The sequence below is a fragment of the Salvelinus fontinalis genome, chromosome 10 (genome assembly GCF_029448725.1).
Source record: "Salvelinus fontinalis isolate EN_2023a chromosome 10, ASM2944872v1, whole genome shotgun sequence".
Classification (NCBI taxonomy): domain Eukaryota; kingdom Metazoa; phylum Chordata; class Actinopteri; order Salmoniformes; family Salmonidae; genus Salvelinus; species Salvelinus fontinalis.
The window spans coordinates 35259183-35276026 of NC_074674.1; the positions used below are offsets into that span (position 1 = coordinate 35259183).

General features: G+C 40.7%; 1 protein-coding gene across 1 annotated transcript in view; it reads right to left on the bottom strand.

The window, feature by feature from the left end:
* Positions 1 to 16844, bottom strand: part of LOC129864091 (myosin-IIIb-like) — a 49327-nt gene that overhangs the window by 12351 nt on the left and 20132 nt on the right. The window contains exons 5-18 of the mRNA XM_055936689.1: positions 13653 to 13755; positions 13343 to 13499; positions 12525 to 12627; positions 12179 to 12304; positions 10121 to 10229; positions 5010 to 5126; positions 4797 to 4897; positions 3009 to 3095; positions 2156 to 2221; positions 1816 to 1929; positions 1510 to 1621; positions 1039 to 1082; positions 783 to 848; positions 460 to 579 (exon numbers count right to left, since the gene is read on the bottom strand). Of these exons, the coding sequence (XP_055792664.1) occupies positions 460 to 579; positions 783 to 848; positions 1039 to 1082; positions 1510 to 1621; positions 1816 to 1929; positions 2156 to 2221; positions 3009 to 3095; positions 4797 to 4897; positions 5010 to 5126; positions 10121 to 10229; positions 12179 to 12304; positions 12525 to 12627; positions 13343 to 13499; positions 13653 to 13755 (1425 nt within the window). The remainder of the gene's footprint in view (positions 1 to 459; positions 580 to 782; positions 849 to 1038; positions 1083 to 1509; positions 1622 to 1815; positions 1930 to 2155; positions 2222 to 3008; positions 3096 to 4796; positions 4898 to 5009; positions 5127 to 10120; positions 10230 to 12178; positions 12305 to 12524; positions 12628 to 13342; positions 13500 to 13652; positions 13756 to 16844) is intronic.

A 16844-nucleotide genomic window follows, 5' to 3' on the forward strand; every position in this document is an offset into this window, starting at 1 on the left:
CTGGGTCATGTTCATTAGGACACACCGAAGCAAAACGCTTTGCTACGGAAAAGGAAAACAAGCATTTCTTATTGCTCAAGTTCAGATAGAAATCGGACTGAACCTTCCATTTCGTGCCCGACTCTGAACACAACTCTGACGTTCACTCAATCTACACTCTTAGGATCAATACTGTGTTATAGATATAACTTTTAGCACTGACAATGATGCACCGTTCACATAGCTTTTGTAATGCACCTTTGCTTAGTTTTTGAAAGCATAGATTATTCTGAAAAAAGGGTTAAACGTTGAGGGCAAAAGTACTGGTGTTGTATCCGTAGGCTTGTGCCCACTTCCCAGGAAATAATCTATAGTAGCTAGGGGAAATACTAAAGCATTGGATGATACCTGGTTAATCTTCAGTGGAAGGTAGATATGAACAGTGCAGTATCTGAAAAAATACGATATTTTGGTTCTCACCTGGTCCATGACCCTTTTGTTGTCCACCTGGTCAGGAAGCTTGTTGCCGTTAGGTTTGATGCAGCGAACAAAGTGAGGACTGGCCACAAACATCTTCTCCATCAGCACAGCCAGAGAGTGCTGCAAGGAAGACACATACACATCGTGGAGATTACTAACTTATCTGTGCATTTTTATTTTACAGCAGTCCAGTCTATAGGTAGACATATTTAGGATTTTCAGTTTTGTTCATACTTAGTGCTCAGACATCATTATGAAACCAAATGCTCAGAAATAAGAGGTTTATAAAGCCAGATGTGCTATATAGTCAACTTCCATCTGACCTTAAACTGGGCCCCCACCGACTGTTTCCTAGTTGAGTTAAAGTTGTCATCTGCCTTTTGCATGACCTAAAAGGAAAACATTTTAACATCCTTTAAACCACAAAAATCCACTTTCTGCCTCTGACTTGTACTCTAAGGTCAAAATATGGCCTTGCTGTTAGTTACCAATAATCTCTTATTCTACAGAAACTATCATATTCTGCTGCGCTTCATAATAATAAAGAAAATTGCTGGACTTGTGATCTACAATGCCTACCTTTGCTTTGCGTGGCATCAAGGTCCCTGTCCTGGAGATTGTGGCTGAAAATACATAAAATATCAATCGTATGAATATTACGAGATGCCAGACAGACTGTGATCAATGTTTTAAACTAGAACAACGCTCAAACTAACCAGAGGCTGTACATGTTATGGTGGTGTGTTCAGATAAGCGTAAGCATGTATTATTTATAAATGCGTACTACATCATTTTCTAAGAGGTGGTCAGGGGGTGTATTTATCCACAAACCTTCATTGGGAACCAGCCCACGTCATTGTGTATCAGCTCTGATTCATGTTAAGCATGTGTACACAACTGATTTAATAGCTACAGTTTAACAAATCACTGTGCAAAAAGACAAATAATCAGAGATTGCATCAGAAATAAAAACATAAAGCCATGGACTGGTTCATTTCTGGCTAAACGAAGAACTGTGGAACACAGACACATTCAGATGGCGTCAAATACCTGCGAAGAGGACACTGAGTAGAGGGGTGACACTGTTGATGAAGAGGTCTCTGATGCTGGCTGGGATAGTATCTCTGTTCATCTCTAGGAAGCCTCCTCCATTATACTGGACCTGGACACAGGAAGTACAGAACACTTAGACTTTATTTGAAGTCCATATCTACAATGCTTCATAAACACTCATGAGTTATTATGCAGTCATAATGTAGTATAAGTGTAGTTATAAACAATAACTTATAAATGGCCTATATCAATACTCATAGTGCATTATAAAGTACTATTATAAAGGCGGGTATGTAACCTCACCTTCCCAGCATAGTGAACCACAGTGAAGAGGGGGCTGCGACTCCGGACCACCTCATAGTGTGGACTGCTTTTAAATTTACTGTTCAACTTGTCCACAAAGTCTCTGTCTGACGCCTGAGGGGACAAATAGGGAAAAGAGATTAGAATTAATACACATAAATTAATATCAGGGTTGGGGTCAATTTCATTTCAATTCAGGAAGTAAAAATCAGGAAGTACAATGAAATTCTGTAAATTCTGTAATTTGGTGTACTTTCTGAATTGAGTGTAATTGAAATCGAATTGAGCCCATCCCTGATTAATACAGAGATGTATGGGTGTATGGAGACCAATACCGGACCTGAGGAAAGGCACTCTGCTCATCCAGGAGAGAAAGTATCCCAATAGGTTTAGTAAGGATCAGGTCCTGTGGGAGACACACAGTTGTATATGACACAAGGAAAAACACCTAAACAAACACATTATTCTATTGTGAAAATGCATATTTGGGTTAACCTAGCCAATTGTTAACTGGGTAAAACAAACATGGTACACAACTTCATATGACTTTAAAACAGAAGATTCTCACAACAATCTTTTTGTTGTCCTGAAGATTGGTTAACAAGGTTTCCAGGTTTTTATTGACTAGGGCCCCAACACTGTAAAATGCTCTTGAAGTTTTAATGTGCTCAGTAGACATTAGGACTGAGAGTGGGTACAGAGAACATTACCTGTGGATCCAGGTTGTGCATTACTCGCCCTAGGTCCAATAATTACTTGAGTTAGAATTCTTCCCACAACTCCTAATGTGTCCATCTTATCCCATAACTTACAGACAGGCTCTACTCATACCTTCAGCCATGTACAGGGACACTATTTTCTGCCAAATTAAACCAGTGGCTTCTATATAGACAAGAGGATGATGCCACAGGCTGAAAGCTGTAGTGCCTATTAAGCTACTGGCATGTGACTGAACACTGCCCCGTCAGCATTTCCCCTTCCTGGGGTCTCCGTTCTTTTATATCTGCCAGACTCACAGTGGGTTTACACAACCTGTCTGTTTTATTACTGAGAGAGAGGGGGAGGTAAAGAGAGTGAAAGAGAGCAAAAAAAAGTATTCGAGAGAAAGGGTGTAAAGGGGAAGGAAAAAAGTTGGAGAGAAAAAGAGTACTACTGTAAGTGATGAAGGGAAAAAATTATTTGTGTCTTTTTACCAGGATAGGCTTGTTGTCTTTGAAGGAGATCGTCTCCCACTCGATGCCCTCTTCCTTGTATTCATTCTGCTCCATCAGAAAGATGTGCTGCAGGATGACAAATGCATACAAAGACGCATGAACAACTAAAACCAAAAGGACAGCAGGTATTTCCAGTTTCTTTCACAAGAGCTTTGGTCACAGTGGAACATCTTTCATTGGATCAATCTGCTTTGTCCAATCGTTTCATGAGAAGATGGCACATTCAATTGTGTGTGGCCTTCAGTCACAAAAACAGCAACAGAAGCCCTATGCAGTTGTAATCTAGAGATCTGACAGTAGTAAATAACCATAAGCAGATTCCTATGGCATTTGTACCAAATATATTCAGTGCCCACATGGACAGGCCTCAAAGGTAAACTGTGTAATGTTTACTAGCAGAGAGTAGTCCACAGCAGTGTGACTAGTAAAAGTAGACTGTCTTTAACTCCAGCATCCCATGCATACAGTACAGTGAGCTCCAAAAGTATTGGGACAGTGACATGTTTTGGCTCTGTACTCTAGCACTTTGAAATAAAGATAGAATGACTATGAGGTTAACGTGCATAATGTCAGCTTTAATTTGAGGGTATTTTCATCCATATCGGTTAAACTGTTTAAAAATTACAGCACTTGTTGTACATAGTCCCCACATTTTAGGGGACCAAAAGTATTGGGACAAATTCACTTATTTGTATCAAAAGTTATTCCTAGCACACAATGATAACAATCTTTTGACTCAACAAACTTGGATGCATTTGCTGTTTATTTTGGTTGTGTTTCAGATTATTTTGTGCCTGATAGAAATGAATGGTAAATAATGTAGTGTCATTTGAGACGCTTACTGTAAATAAGAATAGAATATCTTTCTAAACACATCTACATTAATGTGAATGCTACCATGATTATGGATAATCCTGAATGGTGAATAATGATGAGTGAGAAAGTTAGATGCACAAATATCATACCCCAAGACATGCTAACCTCACACCATTACAATAACAGGGGAGGTTAGAATTTTATATAATACCCCCAAGATATGCTAACCTCTCACCATTACAATAACAGGGGAGGTTAGAATTTTATATAATACCCCCAAGATATGCTAACCTCTCACCATTACAATAACAGGGGAGGTTAGAATTTTATATAATACCCCCAAGATATGCTAACCTCTCACCATTACAATAACAGGGGAGGTTAGAATTTTATATCATACCCCCAAGATATGCTAACCTCTCACCATTACAATAACAGGGGAGGGTAATTATTTTTTTTGGGGGGGGGGTGATATTTATGCCTCTAACTTTCTCACTCATCATTATTCACAATTTGGTAGCTGATAGTGTGCACATTAACCTAATAGTCATTGTATCATTTCAAATCCAAAGTGCTAGAGTACAGAGCCAAAACAACAAGAAAAAAATGCACTGTCCCAAAACTTTGAGCTCACTGTATGTACTGTCGGCCAGCTGACCTAAAATGACGTGTTTTTCTGAAGCCTTCCACTGAAAAATAACATTTAAACGAGACACTCTAATAGGCATGTTTGGCCATTTCAAAAAGCAGAACTAATTGTAGACTATGTTCGGATTCCTGTTCCTCTACTAATACTAAATAGACAAGCTGACCACATGTTTCTTTTAAGTGTTTGGGTCTTATGTTAACAAATCCTACAGGCTGTCATTTTAGGGGACTTAAATATAGAATCACTTCTAAGGGACCCAAGATGACAGGGCTACTTCTTTGTTTACTGATATTTACACTTACGTGGTTAAAGAAGTACTGCAGCTGTTCATTGGCCAGGTTGATGCAGAGCTGCTCAAAACGGTTCACGGCAAAATTCTCAAACCCGAAAATGTCAAGGATACCTGTATTATATAACAAGAAAATAGAATGGTCAATCTGACATTGACCATCTCTGCTTGAGAAGACGAAAAGAGTTGGAATTTTGTTACTATTAAAGTTTCCCTTGAAACGGACCTATTTCAGTCAGCTCAACGTCAAAGTCAACGTTGGGAGCCAGCAGTTCGTTAACTTTACTGACAATCCAGCCGAATACTCTCCCATAAGCCACTTTGGCAATGGAGTCCCTTGCATCTGCAGATAAACACACAACAACAAAATATTAATGAGTCAAGTGCTCTTGAAAACATGATTAATAGTAGAGGTTGACCAATTAAATCGGAATGGTCGATTAATTAGAGCCGATTTCAAGTTTTCATAACAATCGGAAATCGGTATTTTTGGACACTGATTTGGCCGATTAAAAAATATATATATATATTTTTAACACCTTTATTTAACTAGACAAGTCAGTTAACACATTCTTATTTTCAATGACGGCCTAGGAACGGTGGGTTAACTGCCTTGTTTAGGGGCAGAACAACAGATTTTTACCTTGTCAGCTCGGGGATTCAATCTTGCAACCTTACGGTTAACTAGTCCAACGCTCTAACCACCTGCCTTACATTGCAACTCCACGAGGAGCCTGCCTGTTTCGCAAATGCAGTAAGAAGCCACGGTAAGTTGCTAGCTAGCATTAAAACTTATCTTATAAAAAACAATCAATCAATCATAATCACTAGTTAACTACACATGGTTGGTGATATTACTAGTTTATCTAGCGTGTCCTGCGTTGCATATGTCGTGGCAATTTCCTGTATTACCAAATGAGGATAGTTACAAATCACACACCAGTCAGTTATACTTAAACTTCATTTTTAATAATATGAGCTATAAAATAGCCCTTTGACTCTCAGATCAATTCAGTGTCTATAATGAATTCTGAGTCCCTACAGTATAATACAAAGATATTTTATAGCCAAGATACACCCCTCTCAACTTACATGACGAACCACAGATCTTAGGAACAGTTCACAAAGAAAGACTTTTACTTGAGAGGAGTATCCCATAATTTATAGTGAATGCTATCTGGCTATCGTTCAGTTTGGTCTCTAAGACGAGGTTCTAATCTCGTTCCTGGTACTTCATAGTACAAAAACATTACCGCATCCAAGGCATAACTCAATTGTCAACTCTAGATACTCCCATCTCAAGTAAACCCCCTCTTGACCCCACTCCTGAACAAGCTCACTGAGGGGAGTGATTTGCGCACAGACATTGTGGAGCCAAGTAATTGGTTCACCCTTAATCACGCCATCCCTTCACATGGTTTAACAGATACATTCATATATGAAGACAATGTTCCATTCTGTCCTCTTCCCTTTCTGATATTCTGCATAGCACCAGAGACATGTAAAAGACAAGCCTGAACTCTCCCCTCTCTGGACCCCAAATGACTGAGCCCCAGCTAAGAAAAAAGTGCAACTGCCAACACTATAGTTCAAAAGGATACATTCTAATGGCAAGTATCTCACATAAGCATATTATGTAAATAAAACATCTTATTTATCTATGTTACCCAACTAATTCTAATTCAGCCACACATAATCGATGCGGTGCGCATTCGCGAAAAAGGACTGTCGTTGCTCCAACGTGTACCTACCCATAAACATCAATGCCTTTCTTAAAAATCAATACACAAGTATATATTTTTAAACCTGCATATTTAGATATTGCCTGCTAACATTAATTTATTTTAACTATGGTAATTGTGTCACTTCTCTTGGAACAGAGTCAGGGTATATGGAGCAGTTTGGGCCGCCTGGCTCGTTGCGAACTGTGTGAAGACTATTTCTCCCTAACAAAGACAGCCAACTTCGCCAAACGGGGGATGGTTTAACAAAAGCGCATTTGCGAAAAAAGCACAATCGTTGCACGACTGTACCTAACCATAAACATCAATGCCTTTCTTAAAATCAATACACAGAAGTATATTTTTAAACCTGCATATTTAGCTAAAAGAAATCCAGGTTAGCAGGCAATATTAACCAGGTGAAATTGTGTCACTTCTCTTGCGTTCATTGCACACAGAGTCAGGGTATATGCAACAGTTTGGGCCGCCTGGCTCGTTGCCAACTAATTTGCCAGAATTGTACGTAATTCTGACATAACATTGAAGGTTGTGCAATGTAACAGGAATATTTAGACTTATGGATGCCACTCGTTAGATAAAATACGGAACGATTCCGTATTTCACTGAAAGAATAAACGTTTTGTTTTCGAAATGATAGTTTCTGGATTCGACCATATTAATGACCAAAGGCTTGTATTTCTGTGTGTTATATTATAATTAAGTCTGATTTGATAGAGCAGTCTGACTGAGCGATGGTAGGCACCAGCAGGCTTGTAAGCATTCATTCAAATAGCACTTTTATGCGTTTTTCCAGTAGCTCTTCGCAATGCTTCAAGCATTGAGCTGTTTATGACTTCAAGCCTATCAACTCCCGAGATTAGGCTGGTGTAACCGATGTGAAATGGCTAGCTAGTTCGCGGGGTGCGCACTAATAGCGTTTCAAATCGGTGACGTCACTCGCTCTGAGACTTGGAGTAGTTGTTCCCCTTGCTCTACAAGGGCCGCGGCGTTTGTGGAGCGATGGGTAACGATGCTTCGAGGGTGGCTGTTGTCGATGTGTTCCTGGTTCGAGCCCAGGTAGGGGCGAGAAGAGGGACGGAAGCTATACTGTTACACTGGCAATACTATAGTGCCTATAAGAACATCCAATAGTCAAAGGTATATGAAATACAAATGGTATAGAGAGAAATAGTCCTATAATGACTACAATCTAAAACTTCTTACCTGGGAATATTGAAGACTCACGTTAAAAAGGAAGCACCAGCTTTCATATGTTTTCATGTTCTGATCAAGGAACTTAAACGTTAGCTTTTTTTACATGGCACATATCGCACTTTTACTTCTCCAACACTGTTTTTGCATTATTTAAACCAAATTGAACATGTTTCATTATTTATTTGAGGCTAAATTTATTTTATTGATGTATTATATTAAGTTAAAATAAGTGTTCATTCAGTATTGTTGTAATTGTCATTATTACAAATAAATTAAAAAAATTAAATAAAAAATCTGCAGATTAAATCGGTATTGGCTTTTTTCGGTCCTCCAATAATCGGTATTGAAAAATCATAAAATCGGTCGACCTCTAATTAATAGTATTTCTATTTCTATTTTCAGCTTTAGTTTATTTTTTTCTTTCCCATTGATGCTAAAGCAGTCAGGCCTGGAGCGAAGCAAAAGTAATCTGCTAACCAAAAATAGTAAAGCCCCCTTTACTAGCTCAAATAGCCAACCAACCAGCCTGTTATCAACCCTTACTAAACTTTTGGAAAAAACTATGCTTGACCAGATACAATGCTATTTTACGATAAACAAATTGACAGACTTTCAGCATGCTTATAGGGAAGGACGTTCAACAAGCACAGCATTACACAAATGACTGATTGGCTGAGAGACATTTATGATAAAAAGATTGTGGGAGCTGCTTTGTTAGACTTCAGTGCGGCTTTTGGCATTATCGATCGCAGTCTGCTGATGGAATAACGTATGTGTTATGGCTTTACACCCCCTGCTATATTGTGGATAAAGAGTTACCTGTCTAACAGAACATAGAGGGGGTTCATTAATGGATTCCTCTCCAACATAATCCAGGTAGAATCAGAAATACCCCAGGGCGCTGTCTAGGCCCCTTACTTTTTTCAATCTTTACTAATGACATGCCACTGGCCTTGAGTAAAGCCAGTGTGTCTATGTATGTGGATGACAGAACACATGAGCTACTGCAGCGACTGAAATCACTGTAACACTTAAAGAGCTGTAGTTAGTTTTGGAATGGGTGGCAAGGAATAAGTCAGTCCTAAATATTTCAAAAACTAAAAGCATTGTATTTGGGACAAATAATTCACTAAACCGCAACTAAATATTGTAATAAATAATGTGGAAATTGAGCAAGTTGAGGTGACTAAACTGCTAGGAGTAATCCTGGATTGTTAACGGTCATGGTCAAAACATGTTAATACAATAGTAGCTAAGATGGGGAGAAGTCGGTCCATAATAAATCGCTGCTCTGCCTTTCTAACAACAATATCAACAAGGCAGGACCTACAGGCTCTTGACTGTTCAGTCGTGTGGTCAGGTGCCACAAAGAGTGACATCGGAAAATTACAACTGACTCAGAACAGAGTAGCACGACTGGTCCTTAAATGTACACGGAGAACTAACATTAATAATATGCATGTCCATTTTTTTCTTCTTTATTTAAATAAATCTCTAATGGCTCAAAGTGGAGCGATTGACATCATCATTAATTGTTTTTGTAAGAAGTGTTGACATGCTAAATGAACCAAGCTGTCTGTTTAAACTACTAGCACACAACTCAGACACACATGCCACCAAAGGTCTCTTCAAAATCCCCAACTCAAGAACAGACTATGGGAGTCGCCCAGTACTACATAGAGCCATGACTACATGGAGCAAGCAGCAGAATCAGAGCTTCTTTTTTTTTAAACACCATATGGAACAGTGGAGACAGACACACACACACACACATAATAAGACACGCACTCTACACACGTACATATGGATTTTGTATTGTAGATATGTGGTAGTAGAGTAGTGGCCTGAGGGAACACACTAAATGTGCTATGAAATGTAATGGCATGTAATATTTTAAAATTGTATATAACTGCCTAATGTTGATGAACCCCAGGAAGAGTGGCTGCTGCCTTGGCAGGAACTAATAAGGATCTTTAATAAATACAAAACAATTTACAGTGGTTGGTCAGACAGACATGGGCCTTCTTTAAACACACGAGGAGAAAGTTGTGGTCCGTTTACCCTCCCTTAATCCTAACCTCAACCATTAGGGTGAAAACACAAAACTGTCCATTATCTTAGGGACATCATTGGCTGGCATTAGTAAGACACGGCACATTTACTGTATTAAACCGTATCCTGTAATGTTCTTTCATACTGTTCTGGCACTGTCATGAATGTACACAAACCGTGTGCACTCCAGTTTCATGGAAAGCCTAAATGAATGACAAGACTGGGTTCTAGAGGCCCTACAACAACAGTTAGTATCCATGGTGGTTAATACAGACCCAGGCCCTCCTTTCTAATGGCTAAGGTGATGTGATAAGGGAAGCTGATCCTGGACCAGTGCTTTTCTCCTTACCCTCGGCCTGCTGCTGGTTGTGCAGCCTGCGGATGGCCTCTCCTCTCGTCACAGACAGAGTACAGGTCAGACTCCTCAGCAACTCCTCCTCCTGCACCCCAAACTGACCCTGAGAAGGCAAAAACACAAATATTAAAAGGGATACTTCAGAATTTTGGCAATGATCCTTTATGATCCGTCATCTACTTCCCCAGAGTCATTTGTATGTCTCTGCATCCAGTATAAAAGAAGTTAGAGGTAATTTCGCAAGCCAATGCTAACTAGCGTTAGCACAATGACTGGAAGTTTATGGTATCTACTAGCATGCTTACAGTTACCATAGACTTCGTCATTGCACTAGCAATTGCGTTAATGACAGTCAACAACTTCCATCAAACTGCACGCAGAGACATACAAATAGTATCGACGAGTTAAAGGGATACTTCCATGATCAGATTAACACAAAAACATAGGCCTACACAGAAAGTGTACAAAGTACACAAGCTTACACACAATAGCTCCTAAATAACCGAGCCCCAAGGCCCTTTTAGCCCAGACGTGGCCCTATTGAACATGCAAAGCTAAGGTCATGGCATTGCTAGGCAATGCGATCATGCAAAAACCTGCCAAACATCAAACAAAGACCATCCTCAGACAGCGATACTTTCAGTGAATCAATGTTAAAAAAGGGGAAACAGTCCTAATGCTATAGATGTGTACTATTAGCTCTCAAAAAAGGTATATTTCACTCAAACTATACATTTGCTTCATATCTGGATACCCAGTATTAGTCAGTGGACAGTCAGGAACCAAATATTTTGTGTTTGTCTATATTAGCAACAGTTTAGCATTAGGATCACGAAGGGAGAAGCAATTACAGTGGTGGGACACCTGTTGCTAGCATGCCCTAATCACCCCTGTTGCTAGAACCCAAATCTCCTCAGTATCCAGATCTGTGAAGATGTTTTGCTCATAATGATAATGAAAACTGGGCAAAGACCAGCTGATCCTGCGTCAGGTGGAAGTTGAGCAGTACCTCTCCATTAAACTCCAAATATAGCCCCTCGTGACCCTGTATCTTATCTAAGCTGGCCAGATGTTGTCTCAGCCCACTGCCTGCCTGGGAGGGCTGCTAATCAAGAGGGACAGCAGAGCAGGGGGCAATCATTCACCTGTTTAAATAGAAGGCACGCACACACACTATCACCTGTTTAAATAGCATGTGGATCTATGCATACACAAACGTTTAAATATCATGGACACACACAAACTAGTTGAAAAGCACACAAAAAGTGTCAAAACTGTCTCCATGAGACAGCAGCTGCCCATGTCAGAAAGGTCAGAGGTCATTTTGTAAAGAAAGTACTGTAGTGATTGCCTCAAAAATCCCCTTGTTTGTTTTTTACCATGTATGCTCAGGACTGATAATCAACCGGTTCTTCCCCTAGCTTAGTCGTTGGACCACTTCCTTCTGCTGTATAAACCACTATCAGATGGACTCTTCTACTGTAAACTGTTGATTGGAACTGTTCTTGTAGTTTATATTTCGCTAAGTCAATACCACTGATGAACATTCATGGAGGAAAAGGAAAAAAATGCCTACTGCCATCTTGGAAAACACCAACAGGTCAATAAGTAAATTGCATATGTCAACAGAAGCTGCTACCAAACGAGGCCAAATGGAATTAAATGTTTATTTTATTTAACTAGGCAAGTCAGTTAAGAACAAATTCTTATTTACAATGACAGCCTTCCCCGGCCAAACCCTAACGACGCGGGGCTAATTATGCACCGCCCTATGGGACTCCCAATCCTGGCCGGTTGTGATACAGCCTGGAATCGAACCAAGGTCTGTAGTGACACCTCTAGCACTGAGATGCAGTGCTTTAGACCGTTTGCCCACTCGAGAACCCAAAATGTACTCTGTAGCCACCCATTTTTATTAGCTTATTCATGAATCTAATGGTTTGGCAGTGCTATCCTCTTATGTTCGTAATAATTGATACTGCCAGACCAGCCATTTCCTTGAGAGCAAAAGAAAGAATGGCAGAGAAGGAGTGGAGGAGGATGTAGACTCACGGCTGTGGCTTTGAGCCAGCCCATGGACTTGCCAGTGACCCTGAGCACGTCGGTCTCTGTGGGCTCAAACATGATGTTTCCCAAAGACAGGATCCCTGCCAGGATAGTCATCATGTCTACCTTCTCCTGATGACACAACATATACACATATACAATCAGTCCATCTGTCAGTCAAAACATCAGTCAATCAATTGGTCATTTATCAACTGGTTAATAACATTAACAATTTGTTTATCAGTCAATCAATCAATTAGTCCAACAAAGTACAATCAGATTCAGATGTTCTCCTCATGGCTGACATACTGCAAACGGATGGATGAGAAAGAGTTCCAGTGAGAGGTCTTACCTGTTCCTGAAATCCCACCATGTCCATTGCGTTACACACTTCACTGTACTTCTCCCCCCATTTCCTCACTATGTCCTCCGAGCCGTACCGCCCATTCAGATACCTGACAGACACAGCCACACAAACACATTTATACAGATCTGATGAGTGAGCGCAGAACACACACATAGGCTACATATGTAGGGGGCATAACGGTCAAGGCATTATGCATATCTGATTGACAAACACTTTGAGGCTTCTACATTGCTGCACTGTATCATAGGGCACTACAATATAGCAGGGCAGCCACTATCGTAAGGCACAACAACTCACTGCATCATAGGGCACTACAACATAGCAGGGCAGCCACTATCACAGGGCACAACAACTCACTCCATCATAGGGCACAACAACTCACTGCATCATAGGGCACTACAACATAGCAGGGCAGCAACTATCGCAGGGCACAACAACTGAATGCATCATAGGGCACTACAAACACAACATTGTTTAAATACCTAGCATTTCACTCCAGGCCTAGGCCTGTTCAACTATCAAGAGAAGTGAAATACAAGTAGCATACACATACTGAACAACACTGAGAACTATGTGGCTGCTATTTGTATAAGCCACAAGAACCAAAAAAGGCAGGAAGGAACATTAAGACTAGATAGAGTTCAAAAACCTTGGTTTATGTCAGGAAAATAAAAAATACATTCAGTTATTAAGGTGTGTGACCTATGACTCTTTGTGGAAATGTCTAACTTCCCAGACCACACCCAGTCATCGCTACCTGTGGAGGAAACGTTGCAGAGTGATGACATCACAGTCGGACCCACCTGTACTGCGTGGGGTCCAGGAGTCCATACATGTCTTTGTCGTCCGGGGAGATGCCCGCCAGCATGCAGTAGAAGATATGGAAGTTTCTCTCGCCCTCATCCTGGTGGACCACACGAGACTTCTCCAGGAGGTACTCGTTGATCTTAGCTCCTTTTACTGTTAAGAGCACAGCACCACACACAGGATCAAGTCATTCTACATGTCTGTCGTATCAATGCAAATCACCACATACATTTAGTGTATAAATAAACAAATTTGAAGTACACACAATAGATGAATACACTGCCCCCCCCCCCCCCCACCCCACACCTGAGGAGTTGTGGAAGCGCAGCTGAATGTACTTCCCGAAGCGACTGCTGTTGTCATTCATCACAGTCTGGGCATTGCCAAAGGCCTCCAGCAGAGGATTCACCTAGAAATACCATACAGTACAAGATCAGCACCAGACCTTACATCATGTTGATCCTACACGGGGCCAGGAGTTTAACATTTTCAAGCCCTAAATCACAAGACATCGATAGATATGCAACTTTCCATGAGGCATACAGCATTAGTGTAGTTCACTAGCTGTGTGCCTGACCACACTATATTAGAGGGGAACGGTATATTAGAGTGCCTACATTGAGACCCAATGACTGGCCACGTTAATAAAATGGATCACTAGTCACTTTAAACAAATGCCACTTTAATAATGTTTACATATCTTACAAGTACAACAAGTGTAGACCTTACCGTGAAGTAAGCAATTCACGGTAAGGTCTACACTTGTTGAATTCGGCACGTGACAAATAAAGTTTAATTTGATGTATATACTGTATTTTATAACATCTATTGCACCTTGCCTATGCCGCTCGGCCATCGCTCATCCATATAAACTCAGCAAAAAAAAGTCCCTTTTTCAAGACCCTGTCTTTCAAAGATAATTTGAAAAAAATCCAAATAACTTCACAGATCTTCATTGTAAAGGATTTAAACACGGTTTGCCATGCCTGTTCAATGACCAATAAACAATTAATGAACATGCACCTAACTAACATCTCACAGCAAGAACTGGCAAATCTGGTGCAGTCCATGAGGACTGTTGGTGGCCACACCAGATACTGACTGTTACTTTTGATTTTGACCCCCCCTTTGTTCAGGGAAACATTATTCAATTTCTGTTAGTCACATGTCTGTGGAACTTGTTCAGTTTGTCTCTCAGTTGTTGAATCTTACGTAAACACAAATATGTACACGTTAAGTTTGCTGAAAATAAACGAATTTGACAGTTAGGACATTTCTTTTGTTGCTGAGTTTACTTACATGTACAGTCGTGATCAAAAGTTGAGAATGACACAAATATTAATTTCCACAAAGTTTGCAGCTTCAGTGTCTTTATATATTTTTGTCAGATGTTACTGTGGAATACTGAAGTATAATTACAAGCATTTCATAAGTGTCAAAGGCTTTTATTGACAATTACATGAAGTTGATATTTGCAGTGTTTCCCCTTCATTATCAAGACCTCGGCAATCTGCCCTGGCATGCTGTCAATTAACTTCCGCCTCTTGAGAATTGACCACAAGTTCTCAATGGGATTAAGATCTGGGGTGTTTCCTGGCCATGGACCCAAAATATCAACGTTTTGTTCCCCGAGCCACTTAGTTATCACTTTTTCCTTATGGCAAGGTGCTCCATCATGCTGGAAAAGGCATTGTTCGGCACCAAACTGTTCCTGGATGGTTGGGAGAAGTTGCTCTCGGAGGATGTGTTGGTACCATTCTTTATTCAAGGCTGTGCTCTTAGGCAAAATTGTGAGTGAGTCCACTCCCTTGGCAGAGAAGCAACCCCACACATGAATGGTCTCTGGATGCTTAACTGTTGGCATGACACAGGACTGATGGTAGCGCTCACCTTGTCTTCTCCGGACAAGCTTTTTTCCGGTTGCCCCAAACAATCGGAAAGGGGATTCAGAGAAAAGGACTTTACCCCCAGTCCTCAGCAGTCCAATCCCTGTACCTTTTGCAGAATATAAGTCTGTCCCTGATGTGTTTCCTGGAGAGAAGTGGCTTCTTTGCTGCTCTTCTTGACACCAGGCCATCCTCCAAAAGTCTTTGCCTCACTGTGCGTGCAGATGCACTCACACCTGCCTGCTGCCATTCCTGAGCAAGCTCTGTACAGGTGGTGCCCCGATCCTGCAGCTGAATCAACTTTAGGAGATGGTCCTGGAGCTTGCTGGACTTTCGTGGGCGCCCTGAAGCCTTCTTCACAACAACTGAACCGCTCTCGTTGAAGTTCTTGATGATCCGATAAATGGTTGATTTAGGCATCCTTGCCTGTGAAGCCCTTTTTGTGCAAATCAATGATGACGGCACGTGTTTCCTTACAGTTAACCATGATTGACAGAGGAAGAACAATGATTCCAAGCACCACCCTCCTTTTGAAGCTTCCAGTCTGTTATTCGAACTCAAATCAGCATGACAGAGTGATCTCCAGCCTTGTCCTCGTCAACACTCACACCACCTGTGTTGAGAGAATCACTGACATGTCAGCTCGCCCTTTTGTGGCAGGGCTGAAATGCAGCTGAAATGTTTTTGGGGGATTCAGTTAATTTTCATGGCAAAGAGGGACTTTTCAATTAATTGCAATTCATCTGATCACTCTTCATAACATTCTGGAGTATATGAAAATTGCCATCATACAAACTGAGGCAGCAGCCTTTGTGAAAATTAATGTGTCACTCAACTTTTGGCCACGACTGTACAGTTGAAGTCGGAAGTTTACATACACCTTAGCCAAACACATTTAAACTCAGTTTTCCCCAAATCTTGACATTTAATCCGTGTAAAAATTCCCTGTCCAAGGGCGAGTCAGGATCACCACTTTATTTTAAGAATGTGAAATGTCAGAATAGAGAATTACTTATTTCAGATTTTATTTCTTTCATCACATTCCCAGTGGGTCAGAAGTTTACATACACTCAATTAGTATTTGGTAGCATTACCTTTAAATAGTTTTACTTGGGTCAAACGTTTCCACAAGCTTCCCACAATAAGTTGGGGGAATTTTGGACCATTTCTCCAAACAGAGCTGGTGTAACAGTCAGGTTTGTAGGCCTCCTTGCTCGCACACGCTTTTTCAGTTCTGCCCACAAATTTTATATAGGATAAAGGTCAGGGCTTTGTGATGGCCACTCCAATACCTTGACTTTGTTGTCCTTAAGCCATTTTGCCACAACTTTGGAAGTATGCTTGGGGTCATTGTCCATTTGGAAGACCCATTTGCGACCAAGCTTTAACTTCCTGATTGATGTCTTGAGATGTTGCTTCAATATAGCCACATCATTTTCTTTCCTCATGATGCCATCTATTTTGTGAAGTGCACCAGTCCCTCCGTGCTTCACAGTTGGGATGGTGTTCTTCGGCTTGCAAGCCTCACCCTTTTTCCTCCAAACATAACGATGGTCAAACAGTTCTATTTTTGTTTCATCAGACCAGAGGACATTTCTCCAAAAAGTATGAC